Below are 13,357 nucleotides of genomic sequence, written 5' to 3' on the forward strand. Positions count from 1 at the left end.
TGCATTGACCCGAACAGGCGCCGGAGTGTGGGTACCAGGGGAATTTCACAGTAACTTCATTGCAGTGTTAACGTAAGCCTTACTTGTGACTAATAAATAAACTTTAACTTTTTTATCATCAATGTTCAAATGTGTTATTTCTTTCTGTTGGCAGAAAATAGACTTTGATCAAGAAACTATAACATTGGCAGATACAACCCATACGGAAATAGGAGATTTACCAAAGCGTGTACCAAAGGATTCTGCCCGTTATCATTTCTTCCTCTATAAGCACTCTCATGAAGGAGACTATTTGGAGTCTATAGGTATAGATTTCTTTGATAATATTAGTTCCATCGCAACCGTGTAAGCGTACCATATAATTATTTGTTTGAATTTGAGATGCCTGTTTTTGAATCCATGAGATTATTTGATCAGAAATGTACTGAGGGTTTTCTTTGTAAATGTATTTTCTTTCCAAACCCCCTCTGATTTCTTCACTGGAGCTTAGATTAGCAGCAAGGTCATTTTGCCTTTTCTGCAAACCATTTCTGAGCTCCTGTCAACATTATTGTCATCAGTCAGTAGGAAGCATGTGCTGTTACACAGGACTGGTTCACACCACATCAAAACAGACCATATGCATATAAACAATGATGAATAGTTCTTTTCCACAGGATGAGGATTACACCAGGAAATACCAGTATCTTTGTGAATAAATGTTGATCAATTTGGGTTGACAAATTAAGTTGGTTTCTGTTGTGATATAAAATGTTGACCTTTTGAATACATTTCTCATCAGTTGATACTAAAACCATATTTATCTATCTTCCAGTCTTTATTTACTCTATGCCTGGCTACACATGTAGTATTCGAGAGCGAATGTTATACTCCAGTTGTAAGAGTCCCTTGATTGACATGGTGGAAAAACAAGTAGCTCTGGAAATAGCTAAGAAGGTAAATAATCTTTCAAAATCCTTTATTTTAGCTTAGTTATTCATCTCAATTTGTTCTTTGGCAACCAGGAAACAAACGTTACAGAATATTCTGATGCTTCTTCCATCTCATTCAAATTTTGGTGCGAGCCTCATTTCATTTTCTTCTTAATATATTGCAAATGGATAGTGTTCATTTTCTTCGAGGTAGTCAGTCCATTTAACTGCTTTGTAACCTGTCTAAATTCATTCTTCATAATGTAGCTATGTGCTATTTGTTGAACTCGCAAAAGCATGACACTAAGTCTTAACTATGAAAAAGCTATTGATTTCTTTTCCAGCGTTTTTTTAAAAGATTTTTGCTGCATGCTTAGATTGAACTCTGGAAAAGTGGTGCTATCATCTTCCATAACTTCAGCAATTCACCTAACTGAAGGCTATCCTAATGCAAGATTTAATTAATTTGTTAAATGCTTTACGTCCAGCACCTCCTAAACATTTAAATAAATCACCAGTGTTACTAAATGCAAAATAAGTTAATAATAGCTCACTTGTTAAGGCCAACAGAGTTATGGTATTGATTGAAAATTCTACCATTGTCCTCAAATTTGCTTGTGTCTGTCCCATTTATTTGTACCTGTCATTTGTATCTAACATCATAAAAAAAACATATTGTTGGTCCACTTTTCTATCTTCAGATTGAAATTGATGATGGCAATGAACTGACTGCTGATTATTTGTATGAAGAGGTTCACCCAAAGCAGCATGCACATAGGCAGATCTTTGCCAAACCAAAGGGTCCTGCAGGCAAGAGGGGAATAAAACGATTAATACGGAGGCCACCAGAACCTGAGAAAACTGACTAAAATTGCAATAATTTCCAAGATTGTGATATTTTGGATATTTTTACTCAACATTGGTTTAACATATTGATACCATTCCATCTCATTTTACTCAAATCCACTTTTCTTGTGTTGCTTGTTTTGTCTAAGTCTGTAAGTGTTGAGTTGGACTCATTATTATTTCCAGTATTTACTGTTCCCTTTTTTTCAGATTTCTAGCATTCAAGCTTTTTTTTCTTGACTTAATCCATTGTGTTACTGTCATTGTGTTCATGGATAATAAAAGTTATCTTTTTTGAATTGATGTGTTCTTTACAGTTGACATTTGTTTTTTGGGGACCCTTGGCATTTTCCCATTGTGCAACCTTCATTTGTTTGGGGCAAACCACCAAATTGGATTTTGGTTGTCAGTTGTGCCAAGTTTTTCCACTTGCTGAGTGGAGCTATAATGCAGTCAAACTTTTCAATCTAAATCAATCGAAATAAAATTCTGAAATATTCTATATGATATTTTAATTGTGTGGTGCTGACAGTACGGAAACTCACCTGTCCAATCATGCATTTCATCTCAGTTCAAATGTTGGTGGTAATCCAGTTTTGTTCGGAACCTCCTCAATCAGTGGCAGATTGTCACTGCTTGCCGATTGATCTGGGTGGCGGGGGATAAGGGGCGGGTTATTAATGTTGTGGGGGTGGGCAACATCTGTGGGAGCCAGGGGAGGCATTATCTGGCCGGGGAGGGATGTGGCAGGGAGTGGCATTCTATCATTCTTTTTCTGCGCATGCGCAGTTGGAGGCGCCGATTGGAACTGCAGGGTTTCGGGCACATTAAGCCCTACCCACAGGCTTCTACAGCGCGGTTTGGAATCGCTGATATTTTTGCAGGCAGAGTGCATATGGGGCGCCGGAGAACGGGTCTACAAGTCGAATCTGAAACACTCCCAATTTCAACTCCACCCAGCACTTAGAATCAAAATGGTAAAATAGGGCAAATTGTCTTGTCCAAAAGATAACACCTCAGACAGTGCTACACTGGAGTGTTAGCCTAGATTTGTGCTTAAGTCTCTGCAGTGGGACTTGAACCTACAGGCTTCTGCCTTGGGTGAGAATATTGATGGCTGAACCAAAAATGAAATGTATTATGATTGGAATTGATTTATTATTGTCACATGTATCGGGATACAGTGAAAGTATTGTTTCTTGTGCACTATACAGCCAAAACATGCTGTTCATAGAGGAAAACAAAAAGAGAGGGTGCAGAATATAGTGTTAGTCATAGCTAGGGTGAAGAGAATGATCAGCTTAATATATGGTGGGCCCATTCATAAGTCTGATAGCAGCAGGGAAGAAGCTGTTCTTGAGTCAGATGGTTCATGACCTCAGACTTTTGTATCTTTTTCCCCATGGAAGAAAGTGGACAAGAGTATGTCCAGGGTATGTGGGGTCCTTGATAATGCTGGCGGCTTTTCCAAGGCAGCGGTAAGTGTAAATTGGCGTCAATGGATGGGAGGCTGGTTTGCCTGATGGACTGGGTTACGTTCACAACCCTTTGTAGTTTCCTGTGGTCTTGGTCAGAGCAGGAACCATACCAAGCTGAGATACATCCAAAAAGGATGCTTTCTAAAGTGCATCTGTAAAAATTGGTGAGAGTTGCAGTGGGCATGTGGAATTTCCTTAGCCTCCTGAGAAAGTAGAGGTGTTGGTGGGCTTTCTTAACTATTGCGTCAGTGTAAAGAGACCATGGCAGATCGTTGGTGCTCTGGAAACCTAGAAACTTGAAGCTCGCGATCATTTCCACTTCATCACCATTGTAGACAGGAGCATGTCCTCCACCACTCTTGTCTCTCTGAATTTGAGAGAACTATTACAGATTACTCCATTTCTCCAACTTGGAGTATCTACATCTTAGAATCCACTTCCATTCTCTTATCTAGGGCTTGAGTGGTACAGTTAGTTACTAGAAATTGTTATATACGCTCTGTAGCAGTAGATAAAGTAATTTTTGGAAAACAAATTCAATCTCCCAGTTATTAACAAAGAATAATTTTACAGGATCTCAGATTTTAAACAAAACTCTTTACTGCATGTCTTAAACAAAGCAAGTGGTACTAACAACATTGCGTTTTGTAAAAACCTATACCATAAACCTGAAAATCTCAGTAGACCATTCCCTGTTCAATTTCCACTCAAGAGTTCCTCTGAACTTTGCAGGTTTTGAGGGTTCCTTTGCTTTTCTAGGACCAAATCAAGGTGCCACTGCTCTCTCAAATTCACCTGTGTTTCTGCTATTCTGAGGTATGAGGCCTTCCACCAGCATCTATCACCTCATCCTTCAGCACCTCCTGGACTCCCCAACCAAGCATGGGCCTCACTGTATTCTTGCTGAGTGAGTCCAAATCCCTGCGGCTGGATTTTATATGGAGACATCACCCCCTGCCTCCTGAAGGAAAAATCAGGCTTGAGTTTGATAAATCAGAAGCCAGGTGCCCCATGTTGAGATCCCAGCAATTCATTAGTGATCATAGCAGCAGCAAGTGATTGAAGGGTAGTTCTTGAAAATTCTTCAAATTCACGTCCTGACGTTTTGAACACAGGTCAGCGGCTGGGTAGAGAGGCTTGGTGGGCTGTATAGTGGCCCGCAGGCTGCGTGTTGGACAAGCCTGGTGTAGACTGTGATAAGATCAACCAAAACTGATGTAGCAATTATTCCCAGCAGAGTGTTGTTCAGCCTTTGCATGTGCACATAAATAAACCTTTCAAGGATGTGAAAAAAATTGGATGTTGCAAGGTGAAAAACATTCACTAAAGATGGAACAATGCAAGCAATGGGTCATTGCTGCATGGAATTAACTTGATCCCAATATTATCAAAAAATCAATTCTAGAATATTGAATGGTACCGAGGACAATTACTGATGGTGTTGATTCTGTTGATCTGTGAGGTTACCAGTATGACTAATGATGTTATACAACCAGGCTACTCTGACAAATTGTTCAGTGATTTTTATAGTGAGCAGAGGTAAACTTGCATTGTGTTGGATGAAATGTATATGTTTGCAATGTTATAAAATACATAAATCTTAATTAATTTATAATAGTTGAAGATAAAAACTACTTGTGTAGTAACTGATTTATTTTAAGATTAATAAATCATATAGAAATGTTCACAGTGTATGAAAATTGGATAACGAAAGCTAGCAGTATTTCTCAGTTTTGTATTACAGAGTAAATGAAAGCCTGCATACGAAACTATCATGACTTTATCATCTGAAAACTGTCGTGCTTCGCACTGCAAATAATCTGGTACATGTGCTGTCCAACGTGACGCAAATGTAATCAATATTTCACTAGTCAACATCTCAATTTCCCTGGTGTTGCAATATTTTCAGAGGAAACTGGAAGTCTTCATTATGAATGATGAATAAATTTCTATGTACAGATTAAGTCACTATACAAAATAATTGCTATTTTTTATTATTCATGAATGAGATGTGGGTATTTATTGCCCATCCCTGATTTCCCCATGATCTGAATGACTTGCTAGGCTATTTCAAGGCCCTTTTAAGAGACAACCACTGTGGATCTGGAGTCTCATTAGACCAGACCAGGTAAGGGCAGCAGATTTCCTTCCATAAAGGACATTGATGGGTTTTTACAACAATCGTCATTAGACTTACAATTCCAGATTTTTTTATTGAATTCAAATTTCACCAGCTATTATGGTGTGATTCAAATCCAGCATTACCCTGGACATCTGGGTTTCTAGTCCAGTGAAAATACTACTACACCACCACCTCTCCCCTCAAGATCTGATATAATCCTCAACTTCACTTTATCCCCATAACCCTCGATTCCCTTAATATTATTCAGATGATATTATGTTTACTAATCTTTTATAGAGTTGGTGCTTTCAGCAGAGTTGGGAAGTTGGATAAATACCAACATGCACCACTCAAGTCTGGGAAAACTCAGATTTTGAATATTAGAAAAGAACTGACCAGTCAGTTCTTTTCCAGCACTAGAAATTTGAACACTGTACAGGAGGCCATCAAAATACTAGTCACAACTTTCATTTGTGTGTGTGGTGGTCCCAGAGGAACATTAAAATGAAATTAATTGATGTAATGGATAGGTTTATCATGTATATGAATCAAAATGATTTAATTTTGATTTCACTTCTTAGCAGTTCAGTGAGGTAGAATCACAAGATAGAAACAACAATAGAAACAAAAGTAATTAGTTGAGTAGCACAAAGGAGTTTGGAACAGTTTCTGTATTTTGTTACTACTAACTTGCTTTGTCCCTTCTGCTTTGACTATCAGTTTTAACTCAAGTAATACATTCTGATATTTACTTTTAAAGGAAAGTAGATGCAAGAGCCCACAGTCTCCCATTCTAAATACTGTAATAAGATTATCATCAATGCCTCATTCACATCATGTAAAAAGGTTGAACATTTCTGTTCATAAGAGTTCTTGATATATCTATGAAAACAAAACTGAAATCATTTTCATTGGAAAATTGTAACTAAAATGGTGTAAATGCTGCCGGCAGACCAAGAGCATGTGTAGAGTTTAAAGTAATGCTTCAAAAACAGAAGTAGTGAAAGGTAGGTAGGGACATGTTCAGCACAACTTTGTGGGCTGAAGGGCCTGTATTGTGCTGTAGTTGTTCTATGTTCTAATTAATACTTAGTTTCAAAGATAAGCTGATAACTAAAATTGGCTCGCCTGATAGCAGAGGATTAAGCTTGTGTGCACTCATTAGAAAGCTTAAACTGGAGTTTAAAAATTAGAAAAGACATTAACCCAAAAGGAGCATTAATGAAGTAGATATCACCGTCACCTGGAGGTTACCATTAACCAGAAACTTAATTTTACCAACTATAAAAATATTGTGGCTACAAGAGCGGGTCAAAGGCAAATAACATTGTCACCACAGCCTGCCAATCATTTACAAGGCACAAGTCAAGAGTGTGATGAACACTTGCCATTTGCCTGGATGAGTGCAACTCCAACAACACTCAAGAAGCTCGACACCAACTAGGACAAAGCAGCCCTGCTTGATTGGTTACCCCATCCACCACCTTACATATTCAGTCATTCCACCAGAGATGTACGTTCACATCTAGACAAAAATCAACAAAGCATCCTTCGGCAGCATCTTCTAAACCCACGACCTCTACCACCTAGAAGGACAAAAGGCAGAAGAGGCATAGGAACAGCACCATCAGCACATAGCTGCTAACTGACCTGAATATTTCTAGCATTGTGATTTTTATTTCAGATTTCCATCATTTGCAGTATTTTGTGTGAGGCTCCTAGTTAGTTCAGTATCCATTTTCAAATTATAAGGGAGGGTTGACAGACATATTCTTCACATAGGAGCAGGAGTAGGCCATTCAGCCCCATGAGCCTATTCCATTGTTCTATTAGACCATGGCTGATCTGTATCTCCATTTACTTTGCTCCTACTGCTGTGCTCCCAAAAGGAGGGGAACCGCCCAAAACAAAGGACAAAGTGGAAAGGAAACTTAAAACGTCAAATCAAAATGTGATTAAAGGGGTCAATAGTGCACCCCAGTCCCTGCAGTGGTAAGCAATTATGATCTCAATCAGGAGCTCATACTCCAAGAGGCCAAACTCATGTTCCTCGTTGAAGTCATTACACCCTGAATAGATTTTAAACTGGTTTTGGAATTGCAGTTAATTGTTCTAAGTTTTGCAGAGTGAAGATGAGGCTAGTCTGTATTTCTGATGTGGAAGAGGTAGATCTGGGAGGCGATGGCCTAGTGGTATTATCGCTGGGCTATTGATCCAGAAACTCAGCTAATGTCCGAGGGGATCCGGGTTCGAGTCCCGCCACGGCAGATGGTGGAATTTGAATTCAATAACAAAATGTCTGGAATTAAGAATCTACTGATGACCATGAAACCATTGTCGGAAAAACCCATCTGGTTCACTAGTTCCCTTTGGGGAGGGAAATCTGCCGCCCTTGCCTGGTCTGGCCTACATGTGACTCCAGAGCCACAGCAATGTGGTTGACTTTTAAAAAAAAAGAAAAAAAGAGGTAGATCTGGATGGAAGCCAGCACAAAGTTTACAAGAAGGTCCAAAGAGGGTTGAACTTTGGATGTGTGGGGACTGGGTCTGGTTATTCTAGATGGATGCAATTACAAATGAAACAAAATTAAAATGAGCTGCTTGAGCGCAGGAAATCATGGTATGGGGATGACTTCCTAAGACAAATCTAATGTTTAGGTAACCGAGACACCTCAACATTAACATGTCATAAACGGAGTTACAGATATGTTAGGATAATTTCATTCAACTCAAAATTCAGAACACTATTATTAAAAAGGCTTCCTTTTGGATGTTGTATCACCAGGGTTTTTCTGTTGCTGTTATAATGTGATTGAACAAAATCTTCTTTTAGTGGAACGCGATAAGCAAAGAAAGGTAAAATTCAGGAATTTGAATGATTGGCACTTTTCTACCTTCATGTTTTCTACATTGCATTTGGAAGTAACAAAGACTTAACCAAAGGGAAGGAGAATATTTTTCATGATAGTGATAGCGAAGTAGACAAGTGTGCATGCGTACTTTAGTTCTGAAGACATGATACAAAGAATATGTGGACTTACACACAAACAGACACACACATATTTACTGTGGAATAACAAAGATGCAAACTGTGCACTGAATAACCCATTCGTTGCGACCGGTAACAGAGGATCCAAGCTTCATCTCATTGTGGAACAACTGAAGAGATTTCTTGTAATGAATCATATACCTGCAAACAGCATTAAAAATATTGCATTATAATAAACTAAATATTTTAAACATTATACAATTGAAACCTGCCTCGATATATCAAAGCTACAAACCTTTTTAATATCTGGTCGCTTATTCTTCTTTTCATTTAAACACTGACATGCAGTTGAATACATTTTCTCAATTGCCACAGAGTCCCAATCATGCATCTTCTTATCGATATAATCTTCAATAGCCATTTCTTCATCTTCAATTTCTTCTTTGATGTCAAGCTTTAGGATTAAAGATAAAGTGCAAATCAGATCTCATCTATAATTTTTTAACAGAATTCTGTTAACCTCCTCAGTATGCAAATCAAATTTGATGCTTTAATATTCAACAAAAAAACAATGGTTGGTTAATGTATCTAAATTCTTAAATGAACTCACTTCTGCGAGTGTACTGTTTCTCGATACTTCAATACATCGGAATTTGATTTCTCACCACAAAGGAACCGGAATAAAGGGGGACCAGAGGGTGGGGGGATGGAACTTTTTAATTTTCCTCAACTAGACGTCAATTCTATTAAGATGCATTTGTACCCCTACATTCCTACAAACAGAAATATGAGAATGTTGCATTACCAATAATTGGGGTTCACGATGTTCATCAACTGGTGGAAGTCCTGTTATTATTTCTAGTAAGACCTGTGTGCAAAAGCAGAAAGGCATAGTTAGTCATATTTTTCACAAGTTGTTCTCAATATTTAAAAACTCCAACCGCTGACAATATTGGCTGGTTTCTATCAGGTTGAGGGGGTCTCGCCCATCAGTCGGAAATTCTGCAGCGAGCCTTGTCAGTTCTGCGTTGGATTCCTTCAGACACATGAGCGGCCACCATCTGGCCTTTTCCCAATGCTGGTCCCTTTATTGGGCACAAAATAGAAGTCAAGGCATAGGAGGATCAGGGACTAAAAATTTGGTCAAAGGATTGGGTTTTAAGAGAGTGTCTTAAAGCAAGAGAGGAACTTGAAAGAATTAACAGAGGGAGTTCCAGATTGTAGCAGCTAGGCAGTTGAAATCATGGTCCCCAAAGGTGAGATAAAGATCAGAAGAACAATTAAGTAGTGGAATCTGGAGGTGAAGGTGTGGTTGAGGGTTTTAGGAAGGTGAAAACAGGAGCAAAAGCAGAAATAGTAGTCATTTTGATGATGAGGATATGGGGTCAGAATATCAGCTCAAGGTCTAATGTGACAGCAAGGGTTGCAAATAACCTGGTTCAGCATAAGACCATAGTCAAGATCAGTGGCAAGGATTCATAGAGTGGCTCAACATAATCACTTCAGACTTCAATGTTTAACTGGAAGAAATTGCACTTCATCCTAAAGCGGATGTCAAACTGTGAGGGCAGGTTGAGATTGAGAGCTTGGATATCATTAGCACATGTGTAAACTGATCCCAATTAGTGCGGATATGTTCCCAATGGGCAGCAGATTTGGAAAAGGAGGACACCATGGACAGAACCTCGGCAAACTCCGAAGATAACTGCGCAATGGTGGGCAAAGAAGCAATTGCTTGAATTGTACAGAGTATGATCAGATGGGAAAGGGTGAAAACAAGCAAAGGGAGTCCAATGCAGCTGATCAAAAGATGAAAGGCATTGGAAGAGGATGTTTTTGGGCAATTTAGTTAACTTCAGAGAGGACAAGGATGGTTGGTTTGGTTGTTTCCTTTTTCTGAAACTTGAACGTGGCTCTAGAAGTCAATTTTTGCTTAGCGCCGATAGTCAAATCTTTGGTGAATAATTAAAATTAACAACATTTAGACGATGTGTGGATTTTCCTGACTCTGCCCAGAGATGTTTAGGATAGGACCCTTGCCCCCAGTCTCTGCTCCAGCCCAGTTTCCTGATTAAGGGTCATCAGAAATTTACATTGAGGAAGCAGGAGCCTGCAAATAGTCCTCAGGAAAATCAAGGATGTCTCATTTTCCAGCATGGAACATGGGAAAATCCATTCATATAAGTATGAAGTTTATTATAAAGGTAAATTTTCTTGAGACATAGGCTCCAATGTTTTGCTGACTGGGGAACATTTTACTCATTCAGGTCTCAGGAGAATAACCACAAGTACTTACTATGCCAAAGCTAAAAACATCTGACTTTGATGTAATCTCCCCACGCATTGCCTCTGGAGCCATGTATGCGGTTGTGCCTACGATTTTCTCAGTTAACATTGTTTGTGCCAAATTTGATGATGCTCGAGTAAGTCCAAAGTCTGAAACCTTAGGAACAAATGTACCATCCAACAAGATATTTGCACTGTAAAACAAAATGACCAACGAACAATCATTGAGGAGCTAAAACCTATGCAGGAAAGACAGGTTTCGATGTCTTGACAATTACACAAGCTATAAAAACTTCTTAAGGTTGCTCAGGGTTAAAGATATTAGAATAGATAAAATGATATACCCTTCCATATTTTGTGCTCACTGCATAATATTAAACATTTTGCCTCAGCAAGAAATATAAAATGGAAACTTAGACCCTGAAAATTCCTGCATTTGGCAGTGGATATGAAGACACACCTTAAGTGAGCAAAGTGCTTTGGCAATGGAAATGGCAACAGGTTATGTCAGGTTCCCACCCTGTTGGAATATATGTTTAAAGTTTATGTATTAGTGTCACAAGTAGGCTTACATTAGCACTGCAATGAAGTTACTGTGAAAATCCCCTCGCCATACTCCGGCACCTGTTCGGGTACACTGAGGGAAAATTTAGCATGGTCAATGCACCTAACCAGCACACCTTTCAGATTGTGGGAGGAAACCAGAGCACCCGGAGGAAACCCACAGACACAGGGAGGACGTGCAGACTCCACACAGACAATGATCCAAGTCAGGGTGCAATTTCCTGTACGTACTGGGGCAGCATACTATTGAACTGACTAATAACATCTCTTGTCAGAATTCCCACATCTACTGCTCCCAATGGGAAGCAGGAAGCAGCTATACAAGTTTTACTATCAGCAGAAGTGGGGCCTACAATTGTGTTCTAGGCCACTTTCATGAAATACTCATAAACTGTATGCTTGGCTCTAATGAAATTAGCCTTCCTATAAATGGGCACATTTCAAGTTTGATCAGAAGTCTTTAGTCAGACCTACTGTTTACACCCGCAAGTGCTGTCTACCATTGCATTTTGCATCCCTACCCCAAATTTTACCAGTACTGCGACAGACGCTTGTTAAAAATATGCCAATTGAAGCAGATCAGACTATTTCAACTCAGGAAAACAGAAAGTTCCATTCTTCCATTATTAGGTGGTAGTGTAGGATCATTGGCATTTAAGCCCAAGAGTATCTAATGCAGTTTATATTCTTGTGACTAACTATACTGTGTACTTCAAAATTGAGTACAGCACAGAGTAATGAGCTCAGCTCAACGAAGGAGATCACAGTGCAAGTCAAGGACTTCACTGCAGCGATAGAAAGATTAACAGAAGAACTGCACCATTTTCTACACCTGTAGACCTGAGAGATGGTTGCTTTCCTACTCCTAGCCAAGAAATTACACATAGATTACACATAGCATAAAGACAGGGAAAACCAGCCACAAAAAGCTTCATTACAAATGTGTGGAAACCAGCAAAACATTTCTTATCATTAATTTTCTTTTACCTTTTCACTTGCATCTACACTATTCTCCAGTCGGAAATGGACACCTCCATAGATGCTAAGATGTTCTCAAGCTTTATACGAAAAAATCCTTCCAATCACACTTACTTGTCTACAATAAATACCCATTAAGATAGGCAAAACTTACCATCTAGAGAGAAGGCTGAGTATGAAATCTGTGATTTAAAACTAGATTCTTGAGTTTCTTATTCTAATGCTCCAACTCAGGGTTCACTTACTTCGATCTAATATTTCTTGCCAACTTGGGGCAGAATTCTCCCATGTTCCCACCGGTGGTTGCAGTGGCCGGCAGTGGATGGGGAAAATTCAGCAGGAGGCTCCAAAAAATTGGTTTTAGGCCAGTGTGAATTTCCCGCAGGATCTTCCATTGGTGCCTGCCATGGCGGATCGGGAAAGCCACTGGTGGTCGGTGTGAAACTGATTTGCATCCCATTAATGGGGTTCTCCACGACACAGCGGCAAAACACAACAGCCCAGAACAATGTGGTGTGCAGAAGTCACAACTTACCTGAAGAATGCCTGGCGCTGCCTCCAGAGTTCGGGATGCCAGCGACCCTGGAACATCACAGCAGTGGATGGGGGAGCATCCATTAGGTGGATCTTCCAGCTTGAGTATCATTGAGGAAGTCCATCTTTCAGTCTCATAGTGTACATGGAAATCCATCTTCTTTCTTCAGGAGGTCCAACTTCTTTCTTAAATTGTGGATAGCGAAGTTGGGCACCTTTCCAACATGGCTTCCAGATAACACGGCAGGACGCTTGCAATCAAGCCCACCTGCCCCAACCTGGAATGTGACGCTAAATCCCCAGAAGCAAAATGAATGAGGTTGGGGCCGGAAGATGTGCCGTGGATTCCTGTTGGCCTTCGCAGCGGGAAACACTCCCTGTCCCCAGCACCACCATGGGACTTAGATCCAGATGGCAGAATTCTGCCCTTTATCTCTTAATAGATCATGTTCCTCCCAATCCTCATTTTAAAAAAAATTGCTATATCGCTCAAAGCAATTGCTATGAATAGTTAAACAACTTCTTCCTCTGTAATATTACAGCAGGGCAGAAATAATTGCTCATGCATAGTGGGATCTTATTAATACGTTAACACTTAAGTATTGGTTAAAATAGTATTTCTTTCCACAATCTTTAAAGGAGTTTCAACT

General features: G+C 39.5%; 2 protein-coding genes across 5 annotated transcripts in view; one reads left to right on the forward strand and one right to left on the reverse strand.

Moving 5' to 3' along the window:
* LOC144498557 (twinfilin-1-like) overlaps window positions 1-2,059 on the forward strand; it is a 28,073-nt gene extending 26,014 nt beyond the window's left edge. The window contains exons 7-9 of the mRNA XM_078219839.1: window positions 155-305; window positions 815-936; window positions 1,613-2,059. Of these exons, the coding sequence (XP_078075965.1) occupies window positions 155-305; window positions 815-936; window positions 1,613-1,780 (441 nt within the window). The 3' untranslated portion in view covers window positions 1,781-2,059. The remainder of the gene's footprint in view (window positions 1-154; window positions 306-814; window positions 937-1,612) is intronic.
* Window positions 1-13,357, reverse strand: part of irak3 (interleukin-1 receptor-associated kinase 3) — a 333,490-nt gene that overhangs the window by 303,551 nt on the left and 16,582 nt on the right. For 2 of the 4 annotated variants that reach the window (XM_078219837.1, XM_078219838.1), the window contains 4 exons: window positions 10,642-10,825; window positions 9,151-9,213; window positions 8,641-8,799; window positions 3,820-8,546 (listed from right to left, as the gene is read on the reverse strand). In XM_078219837.1, coding sequence (XP_078075963.1) covers window positions 8,502-8,546; window positions 8,641-8,799; window positions 9,151-9,213; window positions 10,642-10,825 — 451 coding nt within the window. In that variant the 3' untranslated portion in view covers window positions 3,820-8,501. Of the gene's footprint in view, window positions 1-3,239; window positions 3,687-3,819; window positions 8,547-8,640; window positions 8,800-9,150; window positions 9,214-10,641; window positions 10,826-13,357 lie in introns of those variants that run through there. The other 2 variants (XR_013498728.1, XR_013498729.1) reach the window with 2 other exon arrangements.

The sequence above is a fragment of the Mustelus asterias genome, chromosome 9 (genome assembly GCF_964213995.1).
Source record: "Mustelus asterias chromosome 9, sMusAst1.hap1.1, whole genome shotgun sequence".
Classification (NCBI taxonomy): Eukaryota; Metazoa; Chordata; class Chondrichthyes; order Carcharhiniformes; family Triakidae; genus Mustelus; species Mustelus asterias.